At 53.0% G+C, this 26,655-nt stretch overlaps 2 protein-coding genes and 1 long non-coding RNA gene across 4 annotated transcripts; 2 read left to right on the forward strand and 1 right to left on the reverse strand.

Annotated features, from left to right (window-relative positions):
- Positions 1-296: 296 nt before the first annotated feature.
- On the reverse strand, positions 297-4,840 carry MLF2 (myeloid leukemia factor 2). Of its 2 annotated transcripts, none has more exons than XM_054574749.1 (9): positions 4,635-4,840; positions 4,018-4,111; positions 3,639-3,765; positions 3,354-3,389; positions 2,728-2,781; positions 2,196-2,324; positions 1,863-2,022; positions 1,036-1,248; positions 297-786 (listed from the first exon to the last, which is right to left on the reverse strand). In XM_054574749.1, exons 2-8 carry the CDS (start codon positions 4,065-4,067, stop codon positions 1,061-1,063), a joined length of 744 nt encoding a protein of 247 aa, XP_054430724.1. In that variant the 5' UTR covers positions 4,068-4,111; positions 4,635-4,840; the 3' UTR covers positions 297-786; positions 1,036-1,060. The 2 variants fall into 2 exon arrangements, with proteins under 2 accessions (XP_054430724.1, XP_054430723.1); XM_054574748.1 differs by having other exon boundaries at positions 298-786; positions 4,018-4,095; positions 4,635-4,839.
- An 8,847-nt stretch (positions 4,841-13,687) lies between these two features.
- LOC129071290 (uncharacterized) lies at positions 13,688-17,867 on the forward strand. Its single transcript, XR_008529235.1, has 3 exons — positions 13,688-14,269; positions 17,515-17,586; positions 17,799-17,867. It is a non-coding gene; the product is annotated as an uncharacterized LOC129071290 (long non-coding RNA).
- Positions 17,868-20,158: 2,291 nt separating this feature from the next.
- Positions 20,159-26,098, forward strand: LAG3 (lymphocyte activating 3). The gene is given in 10 exon segments (XM_054574755.1): positions 20,159-20,190; positions 20,457-20,657; positions 20,934-21,081; positions 21,448-21,707; positions 22,342-22,350; positions 22,353-22,604; positions 23,027-23,302; positions 24,902-25,141; positions 25,423-25,550; positions 25,872-26,098. Coding segments are annotated over 9 exon segments (1,545 nt in total). The 5' UTR covers positions 20,159-20,190; positions 20,457-20,596; the 3' UTR covers positions 26,043-26,098.
- The last annotated feature ends 557 nt before the right edge of the window (positions 26,099-26,655 follow it).

Consider the following 26,655-nt stretch of genomic DNA (forward strand, 5'->3'; position numbering starts at 1 on the left):
CTGCTTACATTTCATCCTCCTAGACTAGCCCCGCTGAGTTCCATTGCTGCTTCTCATCTCCCAGTGCTCCCACGGTCCCAATGTCATTATCACTGAGGCACTGGGCCTGAGCTTGAGCTAGGAGGGCCACACATAAAGACAGAGGGAAAGTAAGAAGGTAACTGGTCGAGAGCAGGGTTGAAATTGACCAGAGAAAAGATCAAAAGTGAAGCCAGAATGCCACTTGGTTTTTTTTCCCATTCTCCTTTATTCCATAAACACCTAGTTACAAGTTGCACAAATCAAAAAATAAAGGCAGAAAAGGATATAGGGAAGATTTTTGTGATGTGGGGGGCGGGGGGGGGGGAAGGGAGAGAGAGTCTAGAACCAGTCCTCTCTCTCCACACACAGCCCTGGATGAGGGCTACGGCCCCTGTAGAGCAGGGGATCTGAGGAGGTGGTGGGCAAAGATCCAAGGGAGCTGAGGGGTGAGGGAGGCCCCTGAACCTGGAGCTCCCCCAAAAGCCTTCAACGTATGGCAAGGGTAGAAAGGGAAATGTGAGGAGGTTCAAGGATGGAGCAGCAAAATGAAAAAATCAAGTTAGTGGATACAGGAGATGTGGCGTCATCGTGGTAAGGGGATTGAAGAAGGAAAATGTAGGTAAAGGGGGCAGTGAAGGGATCCCCCTGACACCCCCGGGAGAGGTGGGGGCCGTCTTGCCTGTTAATTTAATATTAAAGTGGGAGTGGGGGTCAGAGAGGAAAAGGTCATATCAGGGGATGATTTCTCAGCCTCTCAGCCTGTACCTAGAGGGGGAAGAGAGATGAGCACAAGTCAAAAGGAAGACAAATTCTAAAAGCCAGGAGTTGGGGTTTATTCCCTATTACAATGGGAGCGTTCCTCTCTTTCCGTACCAACTAAAACTTCTAGCAAAGGCAGTATTTGCTGAGCACCTGGACTGTTTCTGCGTCGTGGCAGAGTAAGGCGCACAGGTACACTCGCTAACCCCCCTCCCGTGCTTGACATCTTAAAATTCCTCTCCCTCAAATACTTACATGAGAGGCTGAGGGCCCAGGGCCCTCACCAGTCATAACGGCGGGACTGTCGGGAGGGGGAGTCCTCGGGTCCCTGTATGGCCAGACGGGGAGGCCCTTCGGCCCTTCGGCCCCCACCCCCTGAAGCCTCATGCCGTCGAAATTCCAGAGGGCGCTGCTGTCGGAATCGGGATGTCTCCCTCCGCCACTCATCATCAAATGCTGCGGCCTCACCTGAACAGGACACGGAGACCAGACATGACGCCACCTATGGATAGCCTGGCTTCTGGAGGAAGACCTAGAAGTGAGGCACAGGCTTCCAAGACTGAAAAACTGCCGTGAAGGCTGAGAGTAGGTGTGTCGGGATGTGTGGGGGAGGGCAACTGTATTCAACAATTTTTGGTTCAATGTAGTTCCTGGAAGCCACTAGCAGGCTGAAGGCGTGACTACTGGAGAAGAAGATCAGTACTGGGATAATTACTTAGTTAAGGAGCATAATCACAAATACACAAGTATTTAATAGGTATTTGTTCATTTTTTAAAGAGAGAGAAAAGTGGATCCAGGTGGTATCCAGGTCCTCCTGGAGAAAAGGTCATCCAGGTGGAGAGAGTAGAGTACTATCAATATCTTACTTAGGTGACAAGGTTTATCCCTCCCTGGTGACCTGACTCGGCCCCTACGCTGACCAGGCTCCACGTGAGGTAAAAAAATGGGGCTCACTGTGTTTTGCCCTCCAAAATGTCTATGTAGGCAGGGAGGAAAACCTGGTATCTCCTAGTTCGCAGGAACTGGACTAGGGGTTACTGGACAAGAAGCTGGAAGGGCAACGAGCAGGAAGCAGGCTCACTTTCATCGAGGTTGATGTAGTCCTGCCGCTCCTCCTGGTCCCCTGTGCGGTGGTTTCGGGAGCGCTGGAGGATGTGAGCCCGGTCTCGGATGTGATGCCCGATGGACATCTGCTCTAGTCCACTGTCCGAGTCCCGTACAGTCCTCCGAGTCTCCCGGATCTGGGATGAGGCCGAATACAGCACACTCAGCTTGCCCCTTCCAAAGCCCAGGCCACAGCAACCCAGGACAGACAAAACCGCCCACGACCCAATCCTGAAAAAAGGAGGCAGGGTTTCTATGGCTGCCATTCAAATCCTGCCTTTTCTGACAGAGGAGCAGCTCTCCAACTCACCCCGCCTGGTGCCGAGCGCATCTCTGACGTCTCCTGGTAGACCTTGGGGGCACCGTCACCCGTATTAGAGTAGGAGATGACAGTGGAGGAGGAAAAAGTCTGGCAGTTGCCTCCAGCAGTCATGTGTTCCTGAGATGGAAAGGGTACAGTGTGACCGAAGGGGAGGGCTCTCCTCTGGAGACAGGGTCCCGCACTTGGCTGCCTATTTTTGTTCATACCTTCCTCACAAAATATGAAAGCTGAGAAAATGTTAGGACTCATCATGGCCCCCAAATTTCTCTGAGTCCAACAACAAACAAGAAGGATCTTGAGAGATTGAGCCTTATTGCATATTTATTAAGAGTGCTGCTGCAGCTTCACACTCAGGCATGAGAACAGACACCGGAACCCAGTGCTCTCCAGGTTCAATTTCTTTACCCAGCTTGACTCCTTCTCTAGTACACTCTTCCCCACTCCTGCCTCTGAGGATTCAAGGTGGCACCAGCCATCAGTGAGAACAGGGCCAGGAAAGGGGATGGGGCAACAGTCTCACCATGTTCCCGATCATGTCGTTCATCATCCCAAACATGTCCATGAAGCCACCCGACTGCAACAGAGAGAGAGAAGGCAGAATCAGTGCTCAGAGATGACCCCCCAGCTACATGGCTACAGTCCCTTTCTCTTCTTCCTTCACACCTAGCAACCGCTTTTTCTCATTCTTTGTCAACATGTTTCTCTTCACGTGTCTCTTCCTGTATATGGCCACCCACCCTCCTCCTCAGTCTCTAAGTCTGCTCTGATCCATTTTCCTTCTCCTGACTGCCCTATTTTCTCCTGTCTTTAGGAAGCATGCCAAAGTTAATGGATTCTAATCTGTAAAGGGACTGGACATGAACTTGTAAAAAAATCTAAAAACCGTGTGTAGTTGCCCCTTCAACTGCATCTCCCTCCTCAAAAGAATAAACTTGGGTAGACAATTACATTTTCCTAATGCATAGGATCCTATTGAGGACGGGAATCAATATCAGCGTCTTTACCTCACAGGACTCATAGCACACAGCAGGCCCAGAGCTTTGTGAACACTATAAAAAGATTCTAGGGTTACCCATGAGGCTATTCCAGAGAGGCACATTTGGAAGTGTATCTTAGATGGAAGGATACAAGGAAAGGAAAACTCACCATTCCCAGCATTCCAAAGGGGGAGACAGCCCCAGTCTACAGGACACAGAAGAGACGGAAATTAGAGACCACATCCTACGTCACTGCAATCCAAACCAAGCCCATGGCTCCAGCTTTTTTTCTATCCTCCTCATAAAACACGATCACTAAGCCCTTCTTCCAGACCCTTCCCTCCACGCGTAGATGATTCCATTTGCTAAAGGCTGTAGTGCAAAGAAAACCAAATGCTTTACTAACCATCCTCCAACCTTTCTTTGGGTCTCACGTACGTTGCAGCACCATTACCTGCATCCTGCGGCTGGCAGGCCTGGTCCCTGGCATGTTGCCATCTGTAATGCTGAGGAAGGGGCTATATCCAAAGCCACCCGACAACATTCGGTTCATATGCTGACGGTGAATAGCAAAAGGGTCCCTGTGGAGTGAGTAGACAGTATAGATGGCAGAAGAGCCAAGCAGTCAACAGCCCCTGCTCCCAAAAGAAAACAGTCCTAGAGAAACAGTGGCACAGATTCCTATTTCCCCCCTAAGGCAGCGCTGGAGCTGAGTATCCAGCCAGTTCCAATCAGTACCCACAATGGGAACCCAGATGTCTGTTGGAATTACTCAGAGACCTAAAGTGGAGTGGGACGAGTGCTCTACAGTATGAGGGGGAGGGAATACTCACATCAGGAACATGGGATCCTCAGGCTCCGCGTCCCTCATGAAGCGGAACATCCTGATTTTAGCTCCAGGGGGCTCCACACTGCAAAGATCTGATACTTGGAGGCAGCCAAGCATTGCACGCCCGCTCAACGTAGGGACTCTGGGAGCACTGTCCCTTCCAAATATTGTAGCTGATCCCCCGCCCCCACCTCAAACGCCAATGAGACCCTTCTCCAGGTGTTCAACACCACCGTCTAGGGAGATAATAGCTCTTCAAACCTCTCTCGCAAAAAGGGCCACGGAAAATTTTCCAAACCTCTCAGTTTTCTGCCTCCCCCACTCATTGCCATCCTGTTCCCAGAGCTCTGGCAGAAGCAACCCCCTCCCCTGACGCCATAGTTCCGGATGCGAATCCTAAGTGCTGCCCCTACGCCCCCTAAAGACCCAAGCCACCCCGCCCCCTCCTTACACCCAGCCGCTGCCAGGCCTCCTCTGGTGGGCCTCCTCCCCAACGCGACTGTCGGTGGCTCCCCTGGCCCCGGCCTCTCCGTACAGCAAGCTGGAGAGGCGGGCCTGACTCTACCCCCTCCCTTCATCCCAGGCTCGCAGCCCCTGCACCCCGGTCCGATGGAGCCTCACCGGTCCCCGATTCGGGCTCAGCGGCCCATCCGGCCGGTCTCGCCTCTCGGTGCGCTGCAGAATCAGGGCTTGCGGCCCCGGACGCAGGATTGGTCCAGGCTTGGGCTCCTCGATCTCCCGCGCCGGCGCCTCCCACAGCTGCCACCTCCGTACCCCCCTCGGCCCACAGAGCCCGACCAGAGGCCAGGCCCGGACGGAAATGACGTCACGATAGAGACGCCCACCCCGGGGCCGGCCAGAGGAGCTCCGCCCGCTGGCGGGCGTGGAGAGGAGGCAGGAACCGGCTCCTGGGGTAGCGGGATGATGAGGGCAGGGTGCGGGGGTCCTCTGGGGACATATGGTAGAGGGTCCTGATTGGTAACCTGGATTTGGGTTCTGAGGACCGGAAGAGGCTCCCTGTAAGGTTGGGTGGGGGGTGGAAACTACAGGAGTCCATTCCTCGCGAGGGACGGGGCTGGGGCGGGGCAGCACGTTCACTCCGGAAGGAAGAGGACTGGGGTAGATTCCCATGGGGGAGGGGCAGGCTCCCAGTGGACTACAAGGTGAGGCGGATTCTTGGGCATCCTGGAGCAGATTCTCTACCGGAGAAGCGTTCAACCCTAGAGGGAGGAAGGGAGGCAATTCTGCGGGGGAAGTGCTAGGGGCCAGTCCCTTCTTAAGGAGATGCGATCCAGGCAGGGGCGTGGTCCTCGGGAGTGACGTAGAGGAGGAGGTGACAGTTCTGCCCCGGTCTAGCTCTGGTTTACAGAACTCGGGCGGGGCTCAGAGAATCCAGGTGGGGAGGGGTTCGGCCGCCAGATGGCACTCTTCAGCCAAGCTGGAACTACGTTCACTAGGGAGCTAGAGTCGCTGAGGCTCCTAAACCCTGGGGAAAGGCTCTAGTTAGGAAATTACTTAGTTTAATGCCAGCCTTCCCTTTCTTTTCTTTAATTCCTGTATCCTAAAGAGCTCCCAGTCCTGCACTGATCTTCCTGGCCTCTAGTCAGGTAGCTAAGTCAAGGGTCTAAAGTTTGAGAGACAAAGATTGGACAGTTCCATTAACCAGTATCACCTAGGGGTGGAGCTCGAAACAGACTCTGGAGACCTGACTCTAAGGCCAGAGACTGATACTTTGACATAGTAAATGTCTTGCATAAAATCTGGCCCAACTAGAGAGAAGGGCCCGCCCCCTAGGTGTCAGGGGATTTGGACTGTCTAGGGTGGACTTTAAACTAGATTTATCCAAATTCTCGCTCTCTGGTTCTTTACTCTGGCTGCTAGCCATGTGAGTGCTTTATGGAGCCTGACAACGAGAAAGACTTGTTCCCAATACTTCCCTGGGGAAGAAGGAAGAAGGGGTCCCTGGGGACTCAGGAAAAAGTACTGGGGTCAGGGCTTCTCAGGTTTCTTAGGACCTGATCATTATTAAAGAGGAAAAAACAATAATGAAGACAGAGGGTACAGAGACAGATAATTTAGAAGGGGGCAGACTGTCAAAACCAAAGAAAGAATAAAAGAAAAATTGTTTTCAATGACATTTCTGGGGAAGAGACTCAGTTAAATCTTTCACATTTATCTTTCAGATCCTCTATCTCTGGACATCCCACCATGCAAGTGCCCCTTTTCCTCTTGCCCCAAACAAAAAGTGTGACATGTGATTGAATTATCCCAGTGAGAGTTCTGTAACCCTGACTCAGCTAAGTGTGGTCCCTCACCTTCCAGCTTCTACCTTCTCATTCCGTCATGTCCAACCTTCAAGACCGGATAGAAGATACAACCTAGGTTTTAGCCTTCTCCTTTTTTCCTTTTCCACTACCTGGTACTCTACCTACTGCCTTTAGGTGCCTATGGTCTTTCTCTTCTTTCTTTCAAAAATTAAGAATCTTATCAGCCATTTTTACCTTTGCATGATTTTAAATGTTTTCAATGTATTACAGCTCCTAGGAGTACAGTTGACCCTTAAACAAGCAAGGTTCAGGGGCGCTAACCACGTGCAGCAGAAAATCTGCATAGAATTTGTTGGCTCTGTGCATACCTGGCTTCTCAACCTGGCCCAGATACAAAATAGTATTTACAAATTACAACTTAGGTTCCAACTCTGAGACAAAGCTCCGAACCTGGGCTTTGTCTCAGGTTAAAAAATATTCTTGAACAGATGGGGATGAAGGGGGAGACGCAAAAGCTCATTTTCAGAATCCCCAGAGACATACCATTTAGGCAGCCATCTACTTCTAGAGTTGAAGGCATGTAACTTAACAAGTAACCTTTCTGTCTCCCACAACAAGAGTTTGTCTGTCTTCCTTCTCCCTTCCCTCCCCTTCCATGTTCCCTCCCTCCTTTTCTTCCTTCCTTCTTTCCTTCCTTTTCCCTCTTCCCCGCCTCCTTCCTTCCCTCCCTCCCTCCCTCCCTCCCTCCCTCCCTCCCTCCCTTCCCTGTCCAATGAACTCTGATGAACAAAAATTCCTCAGTCATTGCAGTGTCTTGTAAAAGGTAAGATGTAGGAGGGAGAGTGGACCCTGCCAGGGGTGAGGCTTACTTAACACAAGGAGGATAAAGATTGTTGAGAAGGAAGAGAAACAAAGTAGTTCCTATATTCACTTCTCTATCTGATGGAAACAAAGTCAGCAAGTCCTTGAGAGTAGAGCTTGGCCAGAAAGGGGCCTTTTTTGATGCAAGGTTATGTACCTGGAGCAATCCCAGGGCACTTGGATGTTGGAACACATTGAGGATGGAGAGTGATGTGAGAGTTAGGGGAGGCTGGATTTCCTGCCCTGAGCCCACGTGAATGGGTGTGATTGAGTGTAGGTGTGTATGTATGTGTGCATTTGCATTGGGGGAGGGAAAGAAACCCTGACCATTAGCGCTGAATTCTCCCAGGCAGAGAGTTGTACAGTAGACAACAGATCATTTCAGAGGGGAAGGGGGAGAGAGATACATTCATTGGAGAGAAAAACATTGATTGGTTGCCTTCTGTACATGCCCTGATTGGGATCAAACCTGTTACCTAGGTATGTGCCCTGACCAGGAATTGAACCCACAACTTTTTGGTGTACAGGACAATGATCCAACCAACTGAGCCACCTTGCCAAGCTATATATTTTTTTTAAGTTTTATTAAGTTTATGGGGTGACATTGGTTAATTAAATTATATATGTTTCGAGTGTACCATTCTACAATACATCATAATCTGTATATTGCATTGTTTGTTCACCACCCAGTCAGATCTCCTTTTGTCACTGTATATTTGCTTCCCTTTGCCCTTTGAAAAATGTGTATTAAAAAGGGCAAGAATGGTTCAGAAGGAGTGAATGACTTCTGGCGGGCGGGAAGGGGTCAGAGCCAGGAGAGCATTCCAGGCAGAAGATATGATCCATGCAAAGGCACAGAGGTATGCCCCATTTGGGAAGAACTATGAGGAGTTAAAAAACAAATGGCTGAAGCAAAACTTTGAGGGAACAGTGGTGAGAGACAAGGTTACAGACGCTAAGGGAACCAGACCTTGAAGGACCCTCTTTGTTCCTGGACTTTATCTGGTAGGCCTGGGGAAGCTATCAAAGGGTTTTATAGAGAGAAATTAAAACAGCCTGTTTGTATTTTAAGTAGAAAGAGAGTTTATGCATTTCAGGAAACAATTTTTGAACTTCTACAATATGCCAGGTAGGGAAGTAGGTGCTGAAAATACAAAAATTCTTAACATTGACTGAAAATCCTAATTAATTAAGCTTAAAGTCAGCAAGTAATGCTGACCCCTGAAGCAGAGGCAGGACTGAGCTTGGAGGGAAGAGGAGGCACTCAAGGAATCTTTATAAAGTGAAACGGGAAGGACCTAGGGAGTAAAAGAAAAGGCGGAATCTTGGATGACCCCTTTGCATGAATGAGTGAGTGAAGGACAGTACCTTTAACTGAAATAGAAAATGAGGCAATTTCGGTTGGAACATGTGGGGTTTGAGGAGCTGTGCAAGATTCAGGGAGAGGTAAACAGAAGGGAATTGGATCATGACTGGCATTCAGGAGAGAAGCCAGCCCTAGAGATACAGGTTTAAGTCATGCCCTGGCTGGGTGGCTCAGTTGGTTGGAGCGTTGCCCTATACACCAAAAGGCTGTGGGTTTGATTTCCTTTCAGGGCACATACCTCAGTAGCAGGTTTGATCCCCAGCCAGGGCACATAACAGGAGGCAGCCAATCGACGTTGCTCTCTCACATCGATGTTTCTCTCCTTTCCTCTCTAAAATCAATAAACACACCGTCACATGAGAATTAAAAAAAAAAAAAGTCATCAGTGTTTGAGGTATGTGTTAGAGGTAGGTCTTAAAATCATGGAAGGATGTGATGGAATCACTTAGAGAAACTGAGAAGAGTGAGAACAGGACCCCTGAGACTGGAAAGATTCAGTCAACACTGTCACTGCCTTCTGGTTATCAAGTCCTCCTTCAGTCTTATGTTTTGGGCAAAATAAGTTTAAGCTATCACTCCTGGTCCCATTTTCCCTATCTTTTTCATTTCTACTTTTCTCTCTGGGTCAGCCACAGTCTGCTTAATCTGGGAAAATGTGGAAACCCTGAACAAACACGCACCTGTGGTAAAGCGTATGACAAATGGTCCAGACGACTTTCAACACAGCAGCCAGAGTTGCTTTTGACTTTGTACATACAGAACACTGGGGGTGGAGGAGGAAAAGGAGGTAAAAAAAAGAAAAGTCAGCTTAGGGCCAAGGTCTAAAGTGGTGCTGTCCAATATGGTAGCCACTAGCCACATGTGGCTGTTTAAATTTAATTAAAGTTAACATAAAAAATGCAGTTCCTCGCTTGCATTAGCCACATTTCAAGTGTTCAATAACCACATGTGGCTAGTGGCCACTGTATTGAAAAGTGCAGATATGGAACATTTCCATCATCGCAGAAAATTTTATGAGAGCCAGACAGCATTTATAAATGTTACCTTTCTCCTGGACTTTGGGAAGGCCTCTGAAGGCTCCCTGAAGAGCGCACATGAGGGAGAAATTGAAAGTACGGCAAGAGCAGGTTGGGCAACAGCAAACTATTCTAGATGTAGAAGTGAAGGAGGTTACCAAGAAGGCAAACAATCTGGAGGAAAGACAATGGTAAAAACCAATTCTTTATGCTAAAGCTCATGGGGAAGTAGGAAAGCCACAGAAATTTTAGTTGTGATGTCAATACTCTAATAAAAGACAGTGACCACCGGGACATCAGTAGTGAATGAGAAGATCCCAAGTCAGAGTCAAGTAGATATCCTGGTAGCATGTTGTATGTTTTCTCCACCTACTCAAATAAAAAAGGTTGAAAGGGTGCTGGCTGAGGTTGAGCCCAAAATGGTGTGTCAGGGCTAGGAAATCAACTTATTGATCTCTTGTTTTTGATGCCTAGTGTTCTGTACCTCTTTGATACTAGGTATTATGTACAGGAGGAGACAATAATCAGCAAGAGTGGAGGAACCAAAAAAGGCTGTTTGGAGTTGGGGACAATAGGTAACGATTTGTAAAAGTCAGGAGAGGTCTGAGAGGCATTCAGTGGAGATGGGACAGTGTGCTGTTTGGTGGAAAGAGGGTACCTAGACACATGTCCGTTTTCAAGTTGTACTTTGAGCTCTCCCCATCTATTCCTTGAGGGCAAGGACCATGTCTTCTTCATTCAGCTTTGTGTCTCCATCATATAACACAGTGCCTAACACCTAGTAGGAAGTCAATAAAAGTCTGTTGAAGTGCAAAAGTTCCAGCTTGATATAGAGGGCAATAAGAAAACTTGGACCCTGACTGGTGTAGCTCAGGGGATTGAGCACCAGCCTGCGAACCAAAAGGTCACTGGTTTGATTCCCAGTCGGAGCACTGCCCAGGTTGTGGGCTGGGTCTCTTTCCCGCTCTCTAAAAATAAATGAATGAAATCTTAAAAAAAAAAGAAGAAGAAAGAAAACTTGGAATTTCTTTTTAGCTTAACTCTATTAAAATGTGAGCAGAATATAATGATGAACATACTTGACTGGCAGTGTTCATGATGCATGTGCCTTAGTGTCATGAAGGTGATTTCTTAAGTAACACTTCTGGGGAAAGTATACTCAAAACAAACACGGTCAAAGTTAAGCTGGTTTTTTAGGTCTTCTTCTAAGAGTCCATCTCCTCTCAACTCTCCAATGACTTGAGTTTTTAGTTAAAAAAAAAAAAAAAAAGGAAAAATGAAGACTAGAAAATGAGGTTACTGGGAGTGGGGAGAAAAAAGTACAGTGAGGAACGGGGCGGTACAACTCTCAGGTTTCTGTCCTCCAAGGCCTTGAATGATAACTAGAACTTCCTTAGACTTAGCCTATCAGACACATAGTAAACTTTAGGAAAAAAGGGGGGGAGGAGGAGATGAAGAGGAGGAAGAGTTCACTTATGAATGTGATGGAAATGGTTAGAATTGAACACCTTACACACAGTGCTGAGGTAAATTTCTAGGATGTCAGGACAGAAGTCATAGTACCCAGGGGGTTGATGCCTCCTCTCGTCACCTTTTTCCCACCTCCAGAAAATGTTTAAGCAGCACAGGTTCCCCCATTCAAGTAGTGGGAGAAATTCTCAATTGGGCTGTGGAGTAACAGAACTCTGGGGACAGGGAAGCCTCCACAAGGCCTCAGAAATAGTTCCCTGGAAAGGACCAAACCCAGGCAGGCATCATTTAACACTGTTTGGCCCCAGAGGCCCAGAGTCTTAACACCAAGGACTACGGGGGTTGGCTTTTAGCATCCCACCCACGCCACGTTCACCCCTTCTGACTTCTAGCTTCCTTCTCATGCAGCCAAGACTTCAGGAGGCTAGCCTGTTGTCCAACCAGACAGGGAAAGGTAAGGGATGCTTCTCGCATCAGGAGGGGATTTAGATCCAGGCCTCCGGCTTTCTAGGTCTTTTTCCTATGGTCCCTGCGGAGCCTACTGTCCAAACTCCTAGATTCTTAAGGCTCTCCCTTGGGCCTTGAGGCAGGACTCCCATTCTCTGTCTCTCCATCTCCCTGGAATTTTCCACTGCAGCTGCCTCCGCTCCCAGACACCCCTCCCTGGGCAAAATTCCCGGCTCCCTCCGCCTCCCCTTTCTTAATCACACCTCATTCCCACCCTCGGCCCTGAGGCCCAACCCACAGTCCCGCTCACACCCGACTCTAATCCCGGTGGTCCCAGTTAGAGAAATGGGAGGCCAGACCCTTACGGAGGAGTGAAGGAAAGAGAGGGTCCCAGACTATTTCCAGAGCGGGCAAAGGGCAACGGAGGGGCTGGTCCCCTGTGGGGCTAGAGTGGGGGGAGTGGCCCTCCTCAAATCCCCATATAAGGCAGGGCAAGCAGTTAGGCTCCTGGATTGGGCGATTCAAATGAGCATTCCACCTGGCAACAGAGTTTCTATTGGCTCTCAGGAAAAATAGGAGGAAGGTGGATGGAGGTTGTTGGTGGCGGGGATTGGAGGGGGGAGGGGAGTGGAGGTGACCGGAGTGGGGGGCGGTTACCAGGGCAACAGGGTAAGAGCCCAGCAGGGTGTCCGAGACAGCAGGCGGGGCTGGGAGGTGGCGGGGCGGGGGGGGGCGCGGAATGGAGAGTGGGAGGGAGAGGAAAAAGACTGACGGGGAGTGAGACGGGGAGGGTGACACCGGGAGACGGGGCCGGGGTTGGGCGGGGGGGAGCTGGTAAGAGAAGAGGGGAGAAGGAGAAAAATGAAGCAAGGGAGTACAGAGATGGAGAGGGTCAGAGATCGCTAAAGACATCAGCAAGTGAGTCAGGGAAACAGATTGAGAGATGGAGATATCGCAGAGGAAGATGGACAGAGTCCGGCAAGGAAAAACCTGGGTGGGGCTCCAAGATTTTTGAGGAAAGGGAAACTGAGAAACTGATACAGAAGTCAGAATGAGAAACTGGGAGGTGTGTACACCACGGGATCAAAAGACAGTGTATTTCAGCACTCAAATACTAAATGATGATTGATCCAGTCTGTCTTTTTTATTAAGAAAATGACGAGTAATGATAATGATAACCAAATACGGGAGTGCGTACACCAAAGAGACCTTTTTCCAAACCTTGGCCTTCCACCCCATCCACACTGTGACCTTTAATACACACCCCAGCACCTGTGCCCTCCTGAAACTCCAAGCTTCTCAAAATGACCCAAAGATACTGAGACTGAGGACCAGGAACTGAGGATGTGTGGAGTGGGGTGGGGCTGAAACTCCAGACCCCAACCCTTTGCAAAGCAGGCACGCATACTTCTGGAAGGCTGGGGAAGATGGTAGCAGAGGAAAGAGGAAAGAAAGGGAAAATTGTGGAAAATAATGATATGAAGAGAAATTGAGGAAAATCAGCTAAGGATATAGGGCCAGGTGACAGGCTCTGATGAGACAAGAACGGTGTTGTCTGGGAGAAAGAGATATCGGAGGTGGAAGGACAGAAGAGGGCAAATGAGAAGAGCAGAGAGGTGACAGAAATATAAGAGGGACATGTAATATAAATGGTTGTGAGGGAGGGGTCTGGGTAGAGATGCATGAGGAAGAATGAAGGGAAATAGAAGGACCATGAGAAGAAAAGCGAAGTGAGATGGGTGAATAAGAAAGGTCAGATATTGAACAGAGGAAAGGAGGCTGGAGGGCCTCTGACCCCCTCAGAGCACGAGGAGTCAGGAACGGTAGAACCCAGTAAGGGTCACAAATGTCACCCTAGGGCAGGACAGAGGGTGCGTTGCCCTTGCTTCCCCCATTCCCTCTCAAGGCCATGCAGAAAATGCAGATAGATGCCGGATGAGAGGGGAAATCCAGCGTGATGTGGAAGTAGCTCCCCACCCTCTTCCTCTAGTTTAAGCTTTTGGTTTCTCAAATACCTGCCCAGCCTTTCCCTCTGCTCCCTTCACCATCCCCAGGCAAAATCTCAGGGCTTTGGGGGTGGGGGCGTTAGTAGGATTCTGGTCATCCCTCCAGCCCGCCCCCAAAAGACAGACTCCACATTCATAGGCAGTAGGTCGGAATTCGGAGAGGTCCCTCCCCGCAGGAACCCCACCCCTTCCCACCTCCGCGCCCCACTCCTTTCTCCGCGACCGTCAGTCTCTCCATCTCCCCCTCCCGGTCTAGTCCTCCCGCCTCTCGCGCTCTCCCTCCCCTCGCTTTCATCCTCCTATCCCCACCTCTCCAACCTCCGCTTTCATCCTCCTCCCTTCTCTTCTCCTCCCCGCTCCCGCCTGCCCCACCCCTGGGAAGCCCCTCCCGTCGGGCAGCGCCGCCTTTATAAGCGGTTTCTCTGCCCGGGGGCGGCAGCGGCTGGTCGGCGGCAGCTCTGCGGGTGCGGGGGCGGCGAGCTGAGGACTTAGCGACCGCGGCCGGAGCGTGCCGGCCACCGCCCGCACCGCCCTTCCGCCCACTCTCTGGACGGCCGCAGCCCTGCGGGTCTCCACTCCAGACCCACCTCCGCCCCACCCCGCGCGTCTCTGCCGCCTCTTCCAGAGACCCAGCTTGCTGAGCGGCCGCCACTGCCGCTGTCGCCGCCGCCGCCACCGCGTCAGGTTCCGGCCGCGGCCACCTTCCGACGTCCAGGGCCCCTCCGTCCCGGCCCCGGGACCCCGGCTCCCCGCCAGCCCCGGCCCCGGCCCCGGCACCATGTCGGAGAAGAGCGTGGAGGCAGCGGCCGAGCTGAGCGCCAAGGTACGGGCGGGGACGGCCGCGGGCTGGGCCCTGCGCGACCCCCAGGCTCCGCACGGTCGTGCGCCCCAGGCCGCCTCCGACGGCCCCACGCTGCCCTGGCGCAGGATCCCGGCCGACCCTTATCCGCCCTCCCCCCGCTCCCCAGCCTGGCGCTGCCTACCCAGCTCGGCGCGCCGCCCGCCAGCGCCCTCTAGCCTCCCGAGTGCCTCTCCCGGCTCCGCTCGGGCCCAGCCGCCGTCCCCACCCCTCTCCCGGCCAGGCCCGCGCGCATCGGTCCCGGCCAGATTCCCGTCGGAGCTCTCCGCGGCTCACTTTACCTGCTCCCTCCCTCGCGCTCCTCTGCCCGCGGCGCGTTTCCCAGTCACTCCTTCCAATCTGACCTCACCTTTCCTCGGCTGAGTGGTAGGAGACCCTCCAGTGTAAACAGTACTCCCCCGGGAGACTGCTCCTCTCGGCCCCTCCCCTCGAGGCCCGACAGCTTTTTGCTTCTCCCCTTGGACAGCTACTGCCTCTATTTTCTCATTCTCTCCTTTCTTTACGGCTATATCCATTCCTTTTCCCATGGCCTTCAGCTGTCTTTTTCTCTCCATAGCACCTCTTCAGCCTCATCCCCCACACTGAAAGAATCTTGGGTCCCAAAAATCAGAAGCGAGGCTGGAATAGCCTTCGAAAGGGTCTCAGCTCAGTATTGCATGGCCTTGCATGGAGCCGTCCTTGCTCTTGTCAGCTCCCATTCCTGGCCCATCCGTTTTCCCTTACCTCTCTTCCAACCTTTAATTTCTCTAGGGAACCTGCTGAGTGTCGCTTTGGGAAATTAATTTGGCCAGGGCTTGGGGGCTGGGAGCCCGACCTTGGGGGTGGGGGAATTGCTGAGGAGGTCACAGAGGCCTCCTGGTGGCCTGTGAAGTGATAAGGGGGAACCCGTGGGATTAAAAGCAGAGGAAGAGAGGGGCTATGTGGAGATCTGACAAGGTGTGCCTTGTGGCCTTCTGGTGGGCTGTGTGGTGGCATGTGACTTCATTGAGTAGGTGTCTTTGTATGTCTGAAATTCAGCAAGTGTGTGGGACTGCCTGTGTCAGTTACATGTGTGCATGTGGAGACATAGATGTTCTGGAGCCATGTTGCTGCTTTGTGACTGAGTGGCTCTGCTGTGCTCTTGTGCTGTCTGTCTCAAGAGTGTGCCAGAATACCCAAACACCAGGCCATGTGTCTTTGGGTCGCGTGGGTGCGCCTCTGTAGCTCTGTGTGTGCGCTGGTGTCAGCCTGTGTCAGTGTGTGTGCCTGTGTTGAGTAAATGAGGCCAGAGAGCTGGTTAGCACAAGACCTGGGTCACATACCCTCCTGGAAGAGGGATCATGGAAGGACAGTGACCAGAAGGACAGAAGAGGGAGGAGAGGGCCCGGCCCCTTGGACTTTGGTCTCTGGTAGTCCCCCGCCCTCCTTTTCACACTCTCTCCCTCCCCCCATCAGCCCAGATGGGAAACTCAGGCCAGGGCCACACAGACCTGGTGCTGGGGCCCGGAGAGAGGCTGACAAGCCCCAGCCTCTCCAGACCCCGCATGGAGGGGAAAGACTACCGGGTATTAGAAATGTCATACCTACCATGTGGCAAAGAAATGAGGACAGCCAAGTGACACGAAGAAACCTAGCTGGAGTGAGAGCATTCTATGCTCCCCTGAAAAGGAGAAGGGATTTGAGTGTCCCTCCAGGCCAACCTTTGGCACCAGCCCTCCTATCCCCAGTCCTGTTCCAGAAAGGACATACCCTCCCAGGGTGATCTACTCACATAGAAAACTTCCATCCACATGGAATCAGATACGGAGTTGCACCCCAACACCGGATCAGATCATAGGGAGACACTGTCGTTCAGTGCTTGCCAAGGGTGGGAAGAGAGAGGACTGGAATCAAAATTTGAAGGGCGGGTGTGTCTAAGAGGGGGGACTCTCAAGCATTTCCTTGTGCCACATCAGAAAAGGACATTAGGCCCTGGCCGGTGTGGCTCACTTGGTTGGAACATCGTTCCGTGGACTGATATGTCACGGGTTTGATCCCCAGTCAGGCGTGTGTGAGAAGACAGCCAATTGATGTTCCTCTCTCACATCACTGTTTCTTATCTGTCTCTCTCTCCCTTCCTCTCTCTTTAAAAAGCAATAAAAAAAAATCATTTTGGGTGAGGATAGAAAAAGAAAAAGAAAAGGATATTAGGGTGTGCCTGCTAAGATCTTGGGGTGAAGAAGAGGGGCAGTGCTGAAGGAGGGCCCTGGAGACAGCTATTTTCTCCGTCTGTATTCCTGTCCCACCCCAGACACAGAACTTGTCTCTCCTCATCTCCCATGACCCACACTCTCACTTCCATTGTTCTTTTATCCTACTTGACCTATATCCCCTGGAAGTGGTTATTGCTACGTTTCCATCACACCATGAACATTCCACAGGCCTTAGGGAGGAAGAAACTACTTGAACTTCTTTTTGCAGGGGGGAGTGGGAAAAAGTGAGGGTGCCAGGAATCAGGCTAGGGTGCTCTCCCCATTCCTGTGGTGTTTGCCCAAGTAGGAGCCTGGGGACTCTGGGAAGAGACCCACAGACGGAGAGAATCAAAGGCTTGGGTAGCTGGGAGAGATGCCCAGGAGAGAGTACCAGGAAAGGGCCCAGGGTAGACAAAAGGCAGAGCTGGGCAGGCGGCAGGAGGGGTGGGGCATCAGGGCTCTGAACAGATGGAGGGGATTTGCTGTTGCAGAGCTGAACTCTTCAGCCAGTGGGGCTTGGGGGAATTTGATGGGGATGGTGAGCAGAAACTTTGGCCACTTAGTTCCCTTTCCTCATCACTTTTCATCTTCCTTGAGTCTTGGGGGAGAAGGTGCCTGGTTTCAGCTCCTCTGGCCTTACTGGCCCTGGGGCCGGCCCTGTCTGGGTAGCTCAGTTGGTTAGAGCGTTGTCCCCATACGCCAAGGTTACAGGGTTCAATCTGTCAGGGCATATACTGGAAGCAACCAATGAATGCAAAAATAAGTAGAACAACAAACAGATGTTTTCCTATCTCTCCCCACCCCTAAAATCAGTAATTTTATTTTCAAAGAGGACCCTGGGACCTCTCCCCCGCACTGCTGTGACTCTAGGCTGCTGTGGCTACCGTCTCCGTTTCACACTCCTCTAAGCTCACTGCAGAGGGAGAACCGGGGCTACAGGGACTGAAGGGCTGCAGATCATTTGTGGTGAGAGAAAGGTGACCTCTTTCCCTCTTGCAGGACCTGAAGGAGAAGAAAGAGAAGGTAGAGGAGAAGGCGAGCCGGAAAGAACGAAAGAAAGAAGTGGTGGAGGTGCTGAGGGTCGGTTGGGGGTGTGACCGCATCTGCCCACCATCCCCCCGCCCCTTGTCTTCCTGGGAGGCTGGGTCCTGTCTTCCCTCTTGAGTTCTCCCATCCTCCTTGCCTCACCTTTTGGGTCCTCCCAGCGCCTCTTGCCATTGGTGGTGATGGTGGGTGGAGGAAAACAGCCAGCCTGACACTGCTCCCTCTTCTGGTCCCCAAAGGAGGAGGAGAATGGAGCCGAGGAAGAAGAAGAAGAAACTGCTGAGGATGGAGAAGAGGAAGATGAAGGGGGAAGAAGAAGGTGGGGAGGGACAGGGAACAGAGTCAGGGTGGGTTTGAAGACCTGAAACAGGGCTGAGGGCGCCCACAGGGGGTCTGATGGAGCTTCCTGCTCTTCCCCAATGACCCATTTCTGGCTCCTCAGATGAGGAAGAAGAAGATGATGACGACGAAGGGCCCGCGCTGAAGAGAGCTGCTGAAGAGGAGGTTTGGGCTGGGTTGTGGGGCCTGAGGGGCTGTCAGGGATGCAGCAGGGGCTGGGACCCCGTTGGATTTGGACCCAGGTCCCTGTGGTGCATGGGTGGGTGCTGGAACAGGGCAGGGACAGGGGGAGGTCCCTCTCCCATTTAATGTCTCTTCCTCTCCACAGGATGAAGCTGATCCCAAGCGGCAGAAGACAGAAAATGGGGCATCAGCATGAGCCCCCTGCCAATGGGCTGGGGTGGGAGGCCGCCAGGGCCTGGAGATGGGGACAGGGACAGATGAGTGCAGCCACTCTTCCCCTGGCTCCTTGCTCTGAGCCCTGCGTCAGAGCTGCCACCCTCTTCCCCCCAGCCTTCTCATGTCCACCTCTCCAGACGTTGCCCCTCCATCTTCACTCTGCCGTTTTCCGTCTCCTGACCTGTTCCATCTGAGCTCCCCGCTGGTCCCCAATCGCCCCTTTCTCTCTTCTTTTCTCTTCCTTTCACCCCCGGCCACTCCCACTCCTCCTCCGTTAGCCTCTTCTTCCTAACCTCTGCATCCGAGCCTCCTGTCCTGTCCATCCCTACCCTGCCTGATCCCTGGGTCTCCCTCAGATCCCCTCCTTTCAGACAGCGCCAGGCCAGGGTGGGGCCAGGGTTGGGACCAAGCCCCACAGCTGCCCCCCCCTACTCCCCTTTTTGTATAATTTAATAAAGAAATGGTCGCGCTTCTGTTTTTAACCTGTCTCCTGCTTTCCCAGGGCAGAGGGAGGAGGGTGGCTCTGTCACATTCTGTCAGGACCCTTACCTTCTATAAAAGGTACCCTCCTACCATCCATCACTCCAGAAGGCAAGGCCAGCAGCACCCCAGGGGTGGGCATGGAGCACAGCTTCCTTGAGAGCTGACTGTTGTCCGGGTTTTGGATTCATGGAGATGCCTCTCCCCAGCAATACACACATACTTCCCTGCTAGCCCACACCAGGTCTAGACACTGCTGAGCCCAGTGGAAAGCTACCAGCCCTATTGTGCTGAACCAGGCAAAGAAACAGCCTCAGAAACAGGAAGTCCCACCCCTGCAATGGGAGAGGGCTAGGAGGCCTGGGTCTCAATTTTTGGGACCTGGAGTGAGAGTTCCCTGGCATCAGAATTGCCCCTCTGCCTGGCACAGAGGAAGTGACCAACTGGTTTAAGTGGAGAACTGCAGGGCCCCTTGCGGTACCCGGGCTGGCTGCAAGCTCATGGCACCCACCCTCCACCACTCCCTGCTGGGCTGGCTCCTCAGGCTGGATGGGGTGAGGAGAGAGAGCTTCCCTCTGGAAGTCTCAGGCTTCCTTCCCTAGCACTTCTGCCTCAGTGTTTTCTAGAGTTTGGTCTCTGTTGCAGGGTTTTTGCATTTCTCCATATCACCCTTGCCAATGCGGAACCTCTGGGTTGGGAGCAGACGCTGAGTACACGGGGGTCTGAGCTGGGCCAGGATGTGTGTGACTCATTAACGCCACCATTCTTGTTAAAAGAAACCCGTAATTCATCCAGGGTCAGGATGACACACAGCTTTTGCCTTCACACTCCATAACTGGCCTCAGCAAATTATTTAAGTCTCAGTTTCCTCATCTGTACAATGGGATAACAGATTTCATGAGTTACTGTATGTAAGGTGTCCAATCCAGTGCCTGGCACGTACTGAAGGCTCAATACAACGTAGCTATTCTTTTCCCTGGGATTCAGGTGCCCTTCCCCAGACCTACCATCTTTTAGGGTCCAGTAAAGCTTCCTGTGCCTGTTATTCCCAACAGTCATTGGGTGGGTGGGGAAGGCAGGCCTACAGGAGCACTGAAGTTCTGGGAGGTTAAAGGAATGAGGGAGGGGGTGAGAACCAAAGAAAGGGCTGGCCAGGAAAAAAGTGAATGTTGGGTCTGATGGGAGGCAGCTTACAGGTGGGCAAGCTGGTAGTTTCAGGCAGGAATGGTTTGTAGACAAAGGCAGAGGGTCTTGGGAAAGGGAACAGTCAGGAGGGTGGAGGAGGAGGGTGTGGAGGGGGGTGGTGGGGACACCCAAGACTGAGGAAATAAACAAGGGGAGTGCCACCACAGATGTGGAGGGTAATGCTGCTGGGAATCAACCCCCTCAGACTTTCCACTGCGAAGCGAAACCGTGAGCCCTGGGGTGTGGGGGGGGGGGGCAACGCAGAGGGGAAGTGGGCAAGGTGGAGGGAAGGCAGAAGGACAGGGGCAAGGGCCCCGGGAGCAGCAGACCAGCCTCCCAGCTTGAGACATCCACCTTGCCTCCGCTCTGCTCTTTGCCACTGCCCTGCCCCATTCCCTGGGACCCCCTAACCTCCCCCCCCACCCACCCCTGATCTGGCCAGCCTTCCTCTGGATTCCAGCCTCAGGTCATTGGTTCCTCCCCTCTCTTTTCAGGACTCTCCCCTGTCCCTCTTCCCCCAGGTTCTCTTCCTCCACCTTCCACTTTGCAGAACCTCCCTTTCATCAGGCTGTCTCTCCCCACTTTCTGACCTCTTCCCTTTGGAGGGCTCATTGTGGCCCGCGCCCAGAGGGATATGGGGGAGGCCCAGTTCCGCCGGGTCTGGCTGCTTCTGCCACTGCTGTGGGTGGCTCCAGGTAAGGCGGGGATGACCCTCTGGGGGGGTCCACCTCCAGGCACACAGGAGGGGGTCAGCAGGGATGTCTGGATGACTGCACAAAAGCCAGGGTTCTCAGTTTGGGTGGATCCTCCGCATGCTGTGCTTGGGACAGTCCTTCAGCGCCAAAGCCTCTCTTCAGGCTCCCCCTTGGCAGGGAAGGGGCAAAACCCCCTGGTCTTCCTCAGGCTCCTTCTCTACTCCTAAGTCAGTTGACTCACGGCCCCTCCCCTTGGGCTCTTCTTTTCCTCCCCAGTGGAGGCACCAGGACCTGGGGAAGAGATCCCGGAGGTGTGGGCCCAGGAGGGAGCTCCTGCCCAGCTTCCCTGCAGCTCCACAATCCCCCTCCAGGATCCCAGCCTTCTTCGGATAGGAGGGGTCACTTGGCAGCATCTACCGGACAGGTATGCACCCTGACCTTGGGCAACAGAACTCCCAAATCCAGCAGCAATGGCATCCACACTCACAACCCAAGACTCAAACCAGACCCCGGTCCCCTCCCCTGAGCTGTCAGTCCCTCTAAAGCCAGTGGCCTGCCTCCCCTGCCACTAAGCACCCTAAGTCCATCCTCTGAAAACTGCTCCCCACATCCTTGCATCTCCTAAGTTGCTAGCAGGGGACGGTGCTGGCCCAAGGCCAGGGCGACGGGGACAGTTAGTGATAGGAGATCTTCCCTTTGGGTGGGCTTCCTTATGCTCTAAGTGTGGTGGGACTGCATCTCCCCCGAGACTTCTTTCCCTTTAATGTCTCCATCTCTCTCCCGTGCCCAGCCGGCCACCGGCCCGCGGCTCGCGCCCCGTAGCGCCCACCCCCTACACTGTGCTGAGGCGGGTTCCCGGGGGCCTGCGCAGCGGGCGGCCGCCGCTGCAGCCCCGCGTGAAGCTGGAAGAGCGCGGCTTCCAGCGCGGGGACTTCTCGCTTTGGCTGCGCCCGGCCTTACGCACCGACGCCGGCGAGTACAGCGCCGCCGTGAACCTCAAAGACCGAGCCCTCACCTGCCGCCTCCGTCTGCGCGTGGGCCAGGCCTGGGGTAGGTGGGGGCGGGGCGAGGGGCGCCGGGCTGGGAGGAGGGCGCCCAGTTCCACGCCATCCGGAGACAGGAAGGGCTGGGCCGAGGCTGTGCTTCTAAGGATGCGCCCTAAGCCCTGACAACGAACCCCCAGAAGAGTAGGGGAAGGGGGTGGGAACCGGATTGCTAAGTGGAAGGTGCCCCCAGAGAAAGCACGTACGTGGGGTGGGGGGGTGCCTTGGAAGAAGTTGTATCACCCTTTGAGCTCCCCTTGCCCCACCCACAGTGGGAGTGCCAGGGTGGCGGACGGGAGGCGCCCCTTGGGGGGCGAGGGAGGGTGCGGGGCCAGAGTGATTCATTTCAGACATCTGTGGCTCAGGAGGTGGGCTTCGTGAGGATCCTCAGGCGAGGCCTGGTGAAAGAGAAGAGTAGATCAGGCCAAGCAAACTCGGAGGCAGGGGAAGTAGGCAGGAGACTCTGGGCATCCATTTTAAGCACCTCCAGGTGCCAAGCACTGAGTTGGAGGGGGTGGGGTGGAGGAGAAGACAAAGAAATCTACATTATGGTGCCTGTTTCCAAGAGCTTCCAGCTTGGTTGGCCTGCTGTGTTGGGAAAGTGTGGTGGGGCTGATCAAACCTTCTTTATCTTTGCGCAGTGACTGCCAGCCCCCCGGGTCTGTCAGGGCCTCCGATTGGGTCGTTCTGAACTGCTCCTTCAGCCGCCCGGACGTCCCAGCCTCTGTGCACTGGTTCCGGGGCCCAGGCAGAGTTCCTATTCAGGAGTCCCCCCATCACCACTTGGTTGGAAGCTTCCTCTTCCTGCCCCAAGTCAGCCCCTCAGATTCTGGGCCCTGGGGCTGCATCCTCGCCTACAGAGATGGCTTCAATGTCTCCAGCACATACAGCCTCACTGTTCTGGGTAATTCCTCCCGTCTGCCTTCACACTTGATCACGATGCCTTCCTGCTCCCCTCTCACCTTCCCCCGAGACGTATGGGTCGCCAAAGCAGGGCTTCTGCTGCTAACACCGCATGTGATTGCTCTGGACTTCACTGCCTGATTTCTGTCTTCCTCCTGTTGCAGCCTTTCAGCTGCCTTCTCCCCTTGTAGACTTTCCCTTGGCCATCCAGCCTCAATTGCCAGCCTTTGGTCTCCAGCTGGCCCAGCCCACATCCTGGGTTTCTGAGTCTCTTCAGTTCACACACCTTATTCTGCTTCTTAGCATGCTTCTGAGCAGGACCACCTCCTTCACTCTCTGTCTCCCTCCCATGGCAACCCAGTTCTCATCCCCTCTGTCACCTCCCCCTCTCTGCTTTAACTTTGGGTTCCCTTCTCTCTCCAGCTCCGGAGCCGCCCATCCCTCTGACTGTGTATGCAGGAGCAGGTTCCCGGGTGGAGCTGCCTTGCCAACTGCCTCCTGGTGTAAGGACCCAGTCTTCCCTCACTGCCAGGTGGACCCCTCCTGGTGCAGGCGCTGACCTGCTGGTGGCCGGAGACAATGGCAACTTTACCCTTCAACTAGAGGCTGTGAGCCAGGCCCAGGCTGGGACCTACACCTGCTGCATCCATCTGCAGGGGCAGCAGCTTAGTACCACCGTCACCTTGGCCGTCATCACAGGTCAGTCCTGTGTTGGAAAGGAGTATCTCCCAGCCCCGGGGAGCTGGGGCAGGGAGGGAGACTGGCTGGGCAAAGACTGGGCAAATCTGCCTCATGATACCGGGCCGTGGGCACAATTTACAGAGGTTGCCCCATGTGGCCTCCTTTTTCTCACCCCCATGTACAAAGAACTGAAACTGAAAATCGCCCTTGAGTCACTAGATGAATGTTCCACTCTTCTCTAAGGGGATCCCCTGCTCTGAATTGGGGGGAGGGTCTGAGAACTTAGAAAGAAAGGTGGCAAAAGTTCGAACAGTTCAAAAGGGGTGGAATATATTTCTAGAATACTTGTCCCACTTTAGAGCCAGAGCTTGGGTTAAAGTTGCAGGAAATGACCTCAATTTGGGAGGAGTTAATAAATCAGTCCCTTGGTCAGCAAATATTTACTGATCATGGGCTTTTCAAGACAGCGTAAAACAAACACACCTTAAAAAAACAACTCAGAAAATGTGTTGATTGATTGGGGGTTCAATCAATTACCAATGGTGGCTATTTGGCTGTGTCCATAGTACTCACCTGTAGCTGCTAAATAGTAGCACCACAAAGTCAGTACTTAATAATGTATATTGGTTCAATGAATAAATGAATATGCTAACGAATAATACATTTTCTGTGGGCCAGTGCTGAGTTTCCACATGCTTCCTGGATATTCCTACCTAGGTATTGTAGGCACACCTCAGTCTCACTCTGAACCCTGTCTTTTCCTCATGCCCAGTCCTCTTACTTAGCGTTTCTGTCAGTAACTCCTCTTGAGTCCCACTCACCCTGAAGCCTAGCCTCCTTCTTCCCCCAGGTCTAGTTCGTCACCAGCACCTACCCATTCTTTCTGTCCAAGGTCTTCTTGAAGGTCCACTGTTTTGTGTCAGTTTCCCATGCTATCTCATGGCAACTCAATGGGAGGTGTTTTACAGAGAAGGAACTTTCCCAAAGTCACACAGCTGGGATGTGCCAGACTCAGGGTCTATACTTGGGTGTCTGTGTCACCAAATCATCAGGTTTCTGTACACCAGGCTCAGCTCAAGGCCCTTGACCATCCGTCCTCTCCTCCTCATGCTATCACTCACTGTTCAGCTTTGAGAGGCTCTGTCTCTAGATCAGTGGGTCAGTTCACTGTTCTCCAAACATTCAGAAAGGGGGCAAGCTCCTTCAGGGGGGCACCTCAGGGCAGGGGCACTGTTATCATTCAAATTGTGGAAACAGAAAAAGTGTAAACTATACTGGGGGCCAACTCACCTGACAGATATTGGGGGTTCTGAGCATTTGGGTAGAGAGTAGTGTAAAAGAATCTGAAACAATATTTGTTATGTGATCCTCCTGGGCCAGTTTGAGTTTGAACAGTCCCCTGAAAGCAATAGGAAAGTGTTTGAGCAGCAGAGTGATCTGACCAGAACTTTGTCTTCATAAGATTAATTTGGCCCTGACCCTGATCTCCTCCCCTCAGCCTCACCCAATCAGAACCCAGGGGAGTGCAGTGTGATTGAGACTTGGGAGTTGTTGAATCTATGGTATCAAGTAAGGGGGTTGGGGACTCAAAAGATCTCTCCCCTCTAATGTTTTCAGTGACTCCCAAATCCTCTGGGTTACCTGGCAACCTGAGAAAACTGCTTTGTGAGGTGACTCCGGCATCTGGACAAGAGCGCTTTGTGTGGAGCCCCCTGGACAAGCGGTCTTGGAGTTCTCCAGGACCCTGGCTGGAGGTGCAGAAGGCCAGCCTCCTTTCTCAGCCGTGGCAGTGCCACCTGTACAAGGGGGAGAGGCTTCTCGGTACAGCCGTATACTTCACGGAGCTCTCTGGCACAGGTCTGAGACCCCACAACGCCGCAGCCCCAACTCCAGAACCAGTCATCTTGATCCCACTTGCAGACCCCCTCACCACCCCCTCCCAGTTCTTTTTTTCCCCTTAGGGACCTGGCTTCCAGCTCTTGTCTAGTCCCAGCCCACTTCTGCCACTAATTAGCTGAATGGTCCTGGACAAGTCCCTTAAACTCTGGGTCTCGTTGTCTGCATCTGTAAAATATGAGGCTGTGGCAAGAGGTCCTTTCTGCCAGGACCCTATGCCTGATCCTGTACTTTTTCCTTAGGTGCCCAGCACTCTGAGAGAGCCCCGGGTGCCCTGAAATCAGGCCATCACCCTCTCTTTCTCACCGCTGGTGTCCTCTTTTTCCTTTTGGTGATTGGAGCCTTTGCCTTTTACCTTTGGAGAAAACAGGTGAGTTCAAGAACCCCGCTACCCCCCTGCCTCTGGTTTCCCTTCTCTGCAGTCCTCAGAGTGCTGTCTGGCACCCCTTCCTCAGGAAAGGTGACTAAAGTGGATGCTGAACTTGCCTTTAGAGACCCTTCTTCATAAGCCTCTGTATTCCAGGGATTCCCTTGTGCTTGAACAACCCAAGGGAGGCTCGAAGGGGCTGAGAAAAGGCCTGGGACCAGATGGGGAAGGCGGGGGCTGAGAAAGAATAGATGGGCCCCGTATCCTCCTTATTCCCTTTCTCTTCATCCTTCTCTTCCTTCCACCTCTCATGTCTTTCCACAGTGGCAACCAAGAAGATTCTCTGCTTTAGAGCGTGGGATTCACCCACCTCAGGCTCAGAGCAAGGTAGAGGATCTGGAGCAAGAACCAGAGGCAGCGCCAGAGCCAGGGCCGGAGCCAGACCTGGAGCTGGAGCTGGAGCCGGAGCCTGAGTCCTGGCCACAGCAGCCCTGACCTGGAGCTGAAGCAGCCAGCGGATCTCTGTGATTCAGTTCAAATAAACTCCCATCAGCAGCAAGCCTGAGCCTGGCTCCTTCTTGTCCAGTGAAGGTTCTTATCTCTCCCCAACCTCTGGGGGGCTCCCTTCTCCCACCTCAGCCTTTCGACCTACTTTCCCCAGCCAGTCTCTGTTTTCTTCCTCTTTCTGTTCCTAGCTTCTCCGTGATTCTTTCTTCCATGGTCTCTTTCTTACTCTCTCCCTCTCCTGGGCTGTCATTTTTCTGAAGCTCCAAAAGCCCTCACCCCTTACCTCTATAGCCCTTTCCTCCTTTCTTTCGCTCATATCATACTTGGCTGCCCTGGTTTCCTTTATATTTTTATTTATCTGGCCCACCCCGCCCACACTCGGCTCCACTTCAGAACTGTCCTTGGCCGTGTAGCGCGCGCGCGCGCGCGCGCGCGCACACACACACACACACACACACACACACACACACACACGCAGTACTGCCCTGTCACGTCAAGTCGTCCTGGAGATCAAGTCTTGCAACCTTTCTGTGACGCTGGCTTAAGTTCCTGCCTGCCTCCGCCCCCACCTCCATGTTCCTCGGCTCTTGGAGCTCTGTCT

This window comes from Pteronotus mesoamericanus, unplaced genomic scaffold (assembly GCF_021234165.1).
Source record: "Pteronotus mesoamericanus isolate MK-2021 breed Mesoamerican mustached bat unplaced genomic scaffold, CSHL_Meso_final contig_263, whole genome shotgun sequence".
Classification (NCBI taxonomy): domain Eukaryota; kingdom Metazoa; phylum Chordata; class Mammalia; order Chiroptera; family Mormoopidae; genus Pteronotus; species Pteronotus mesoamericanus.

Coding starts and splice junctions, on each gene's coding strand:
- MLF2 (XM_054574749.1), bottom strand. CDS start 4,067: ATGTTCCGCTTCATGAGGGACGCGGAGCCTGAGGATCCCATGTTCCTG. Junction 3,766..4,017: donor GAGGATCCCATGTTCCTGAT/GTGAGTATTCCC, acceptor CTCACTCCACAG/GGACCCTTTTGCTATTCACC. Junction 3,390..3,638: donor CTGCCAGCCGCAGGATGCAG/GTAATGGTGCTG, acceptor TGTGTCCTGTAG/ACTGGGGCTGTCTCCCCCTT.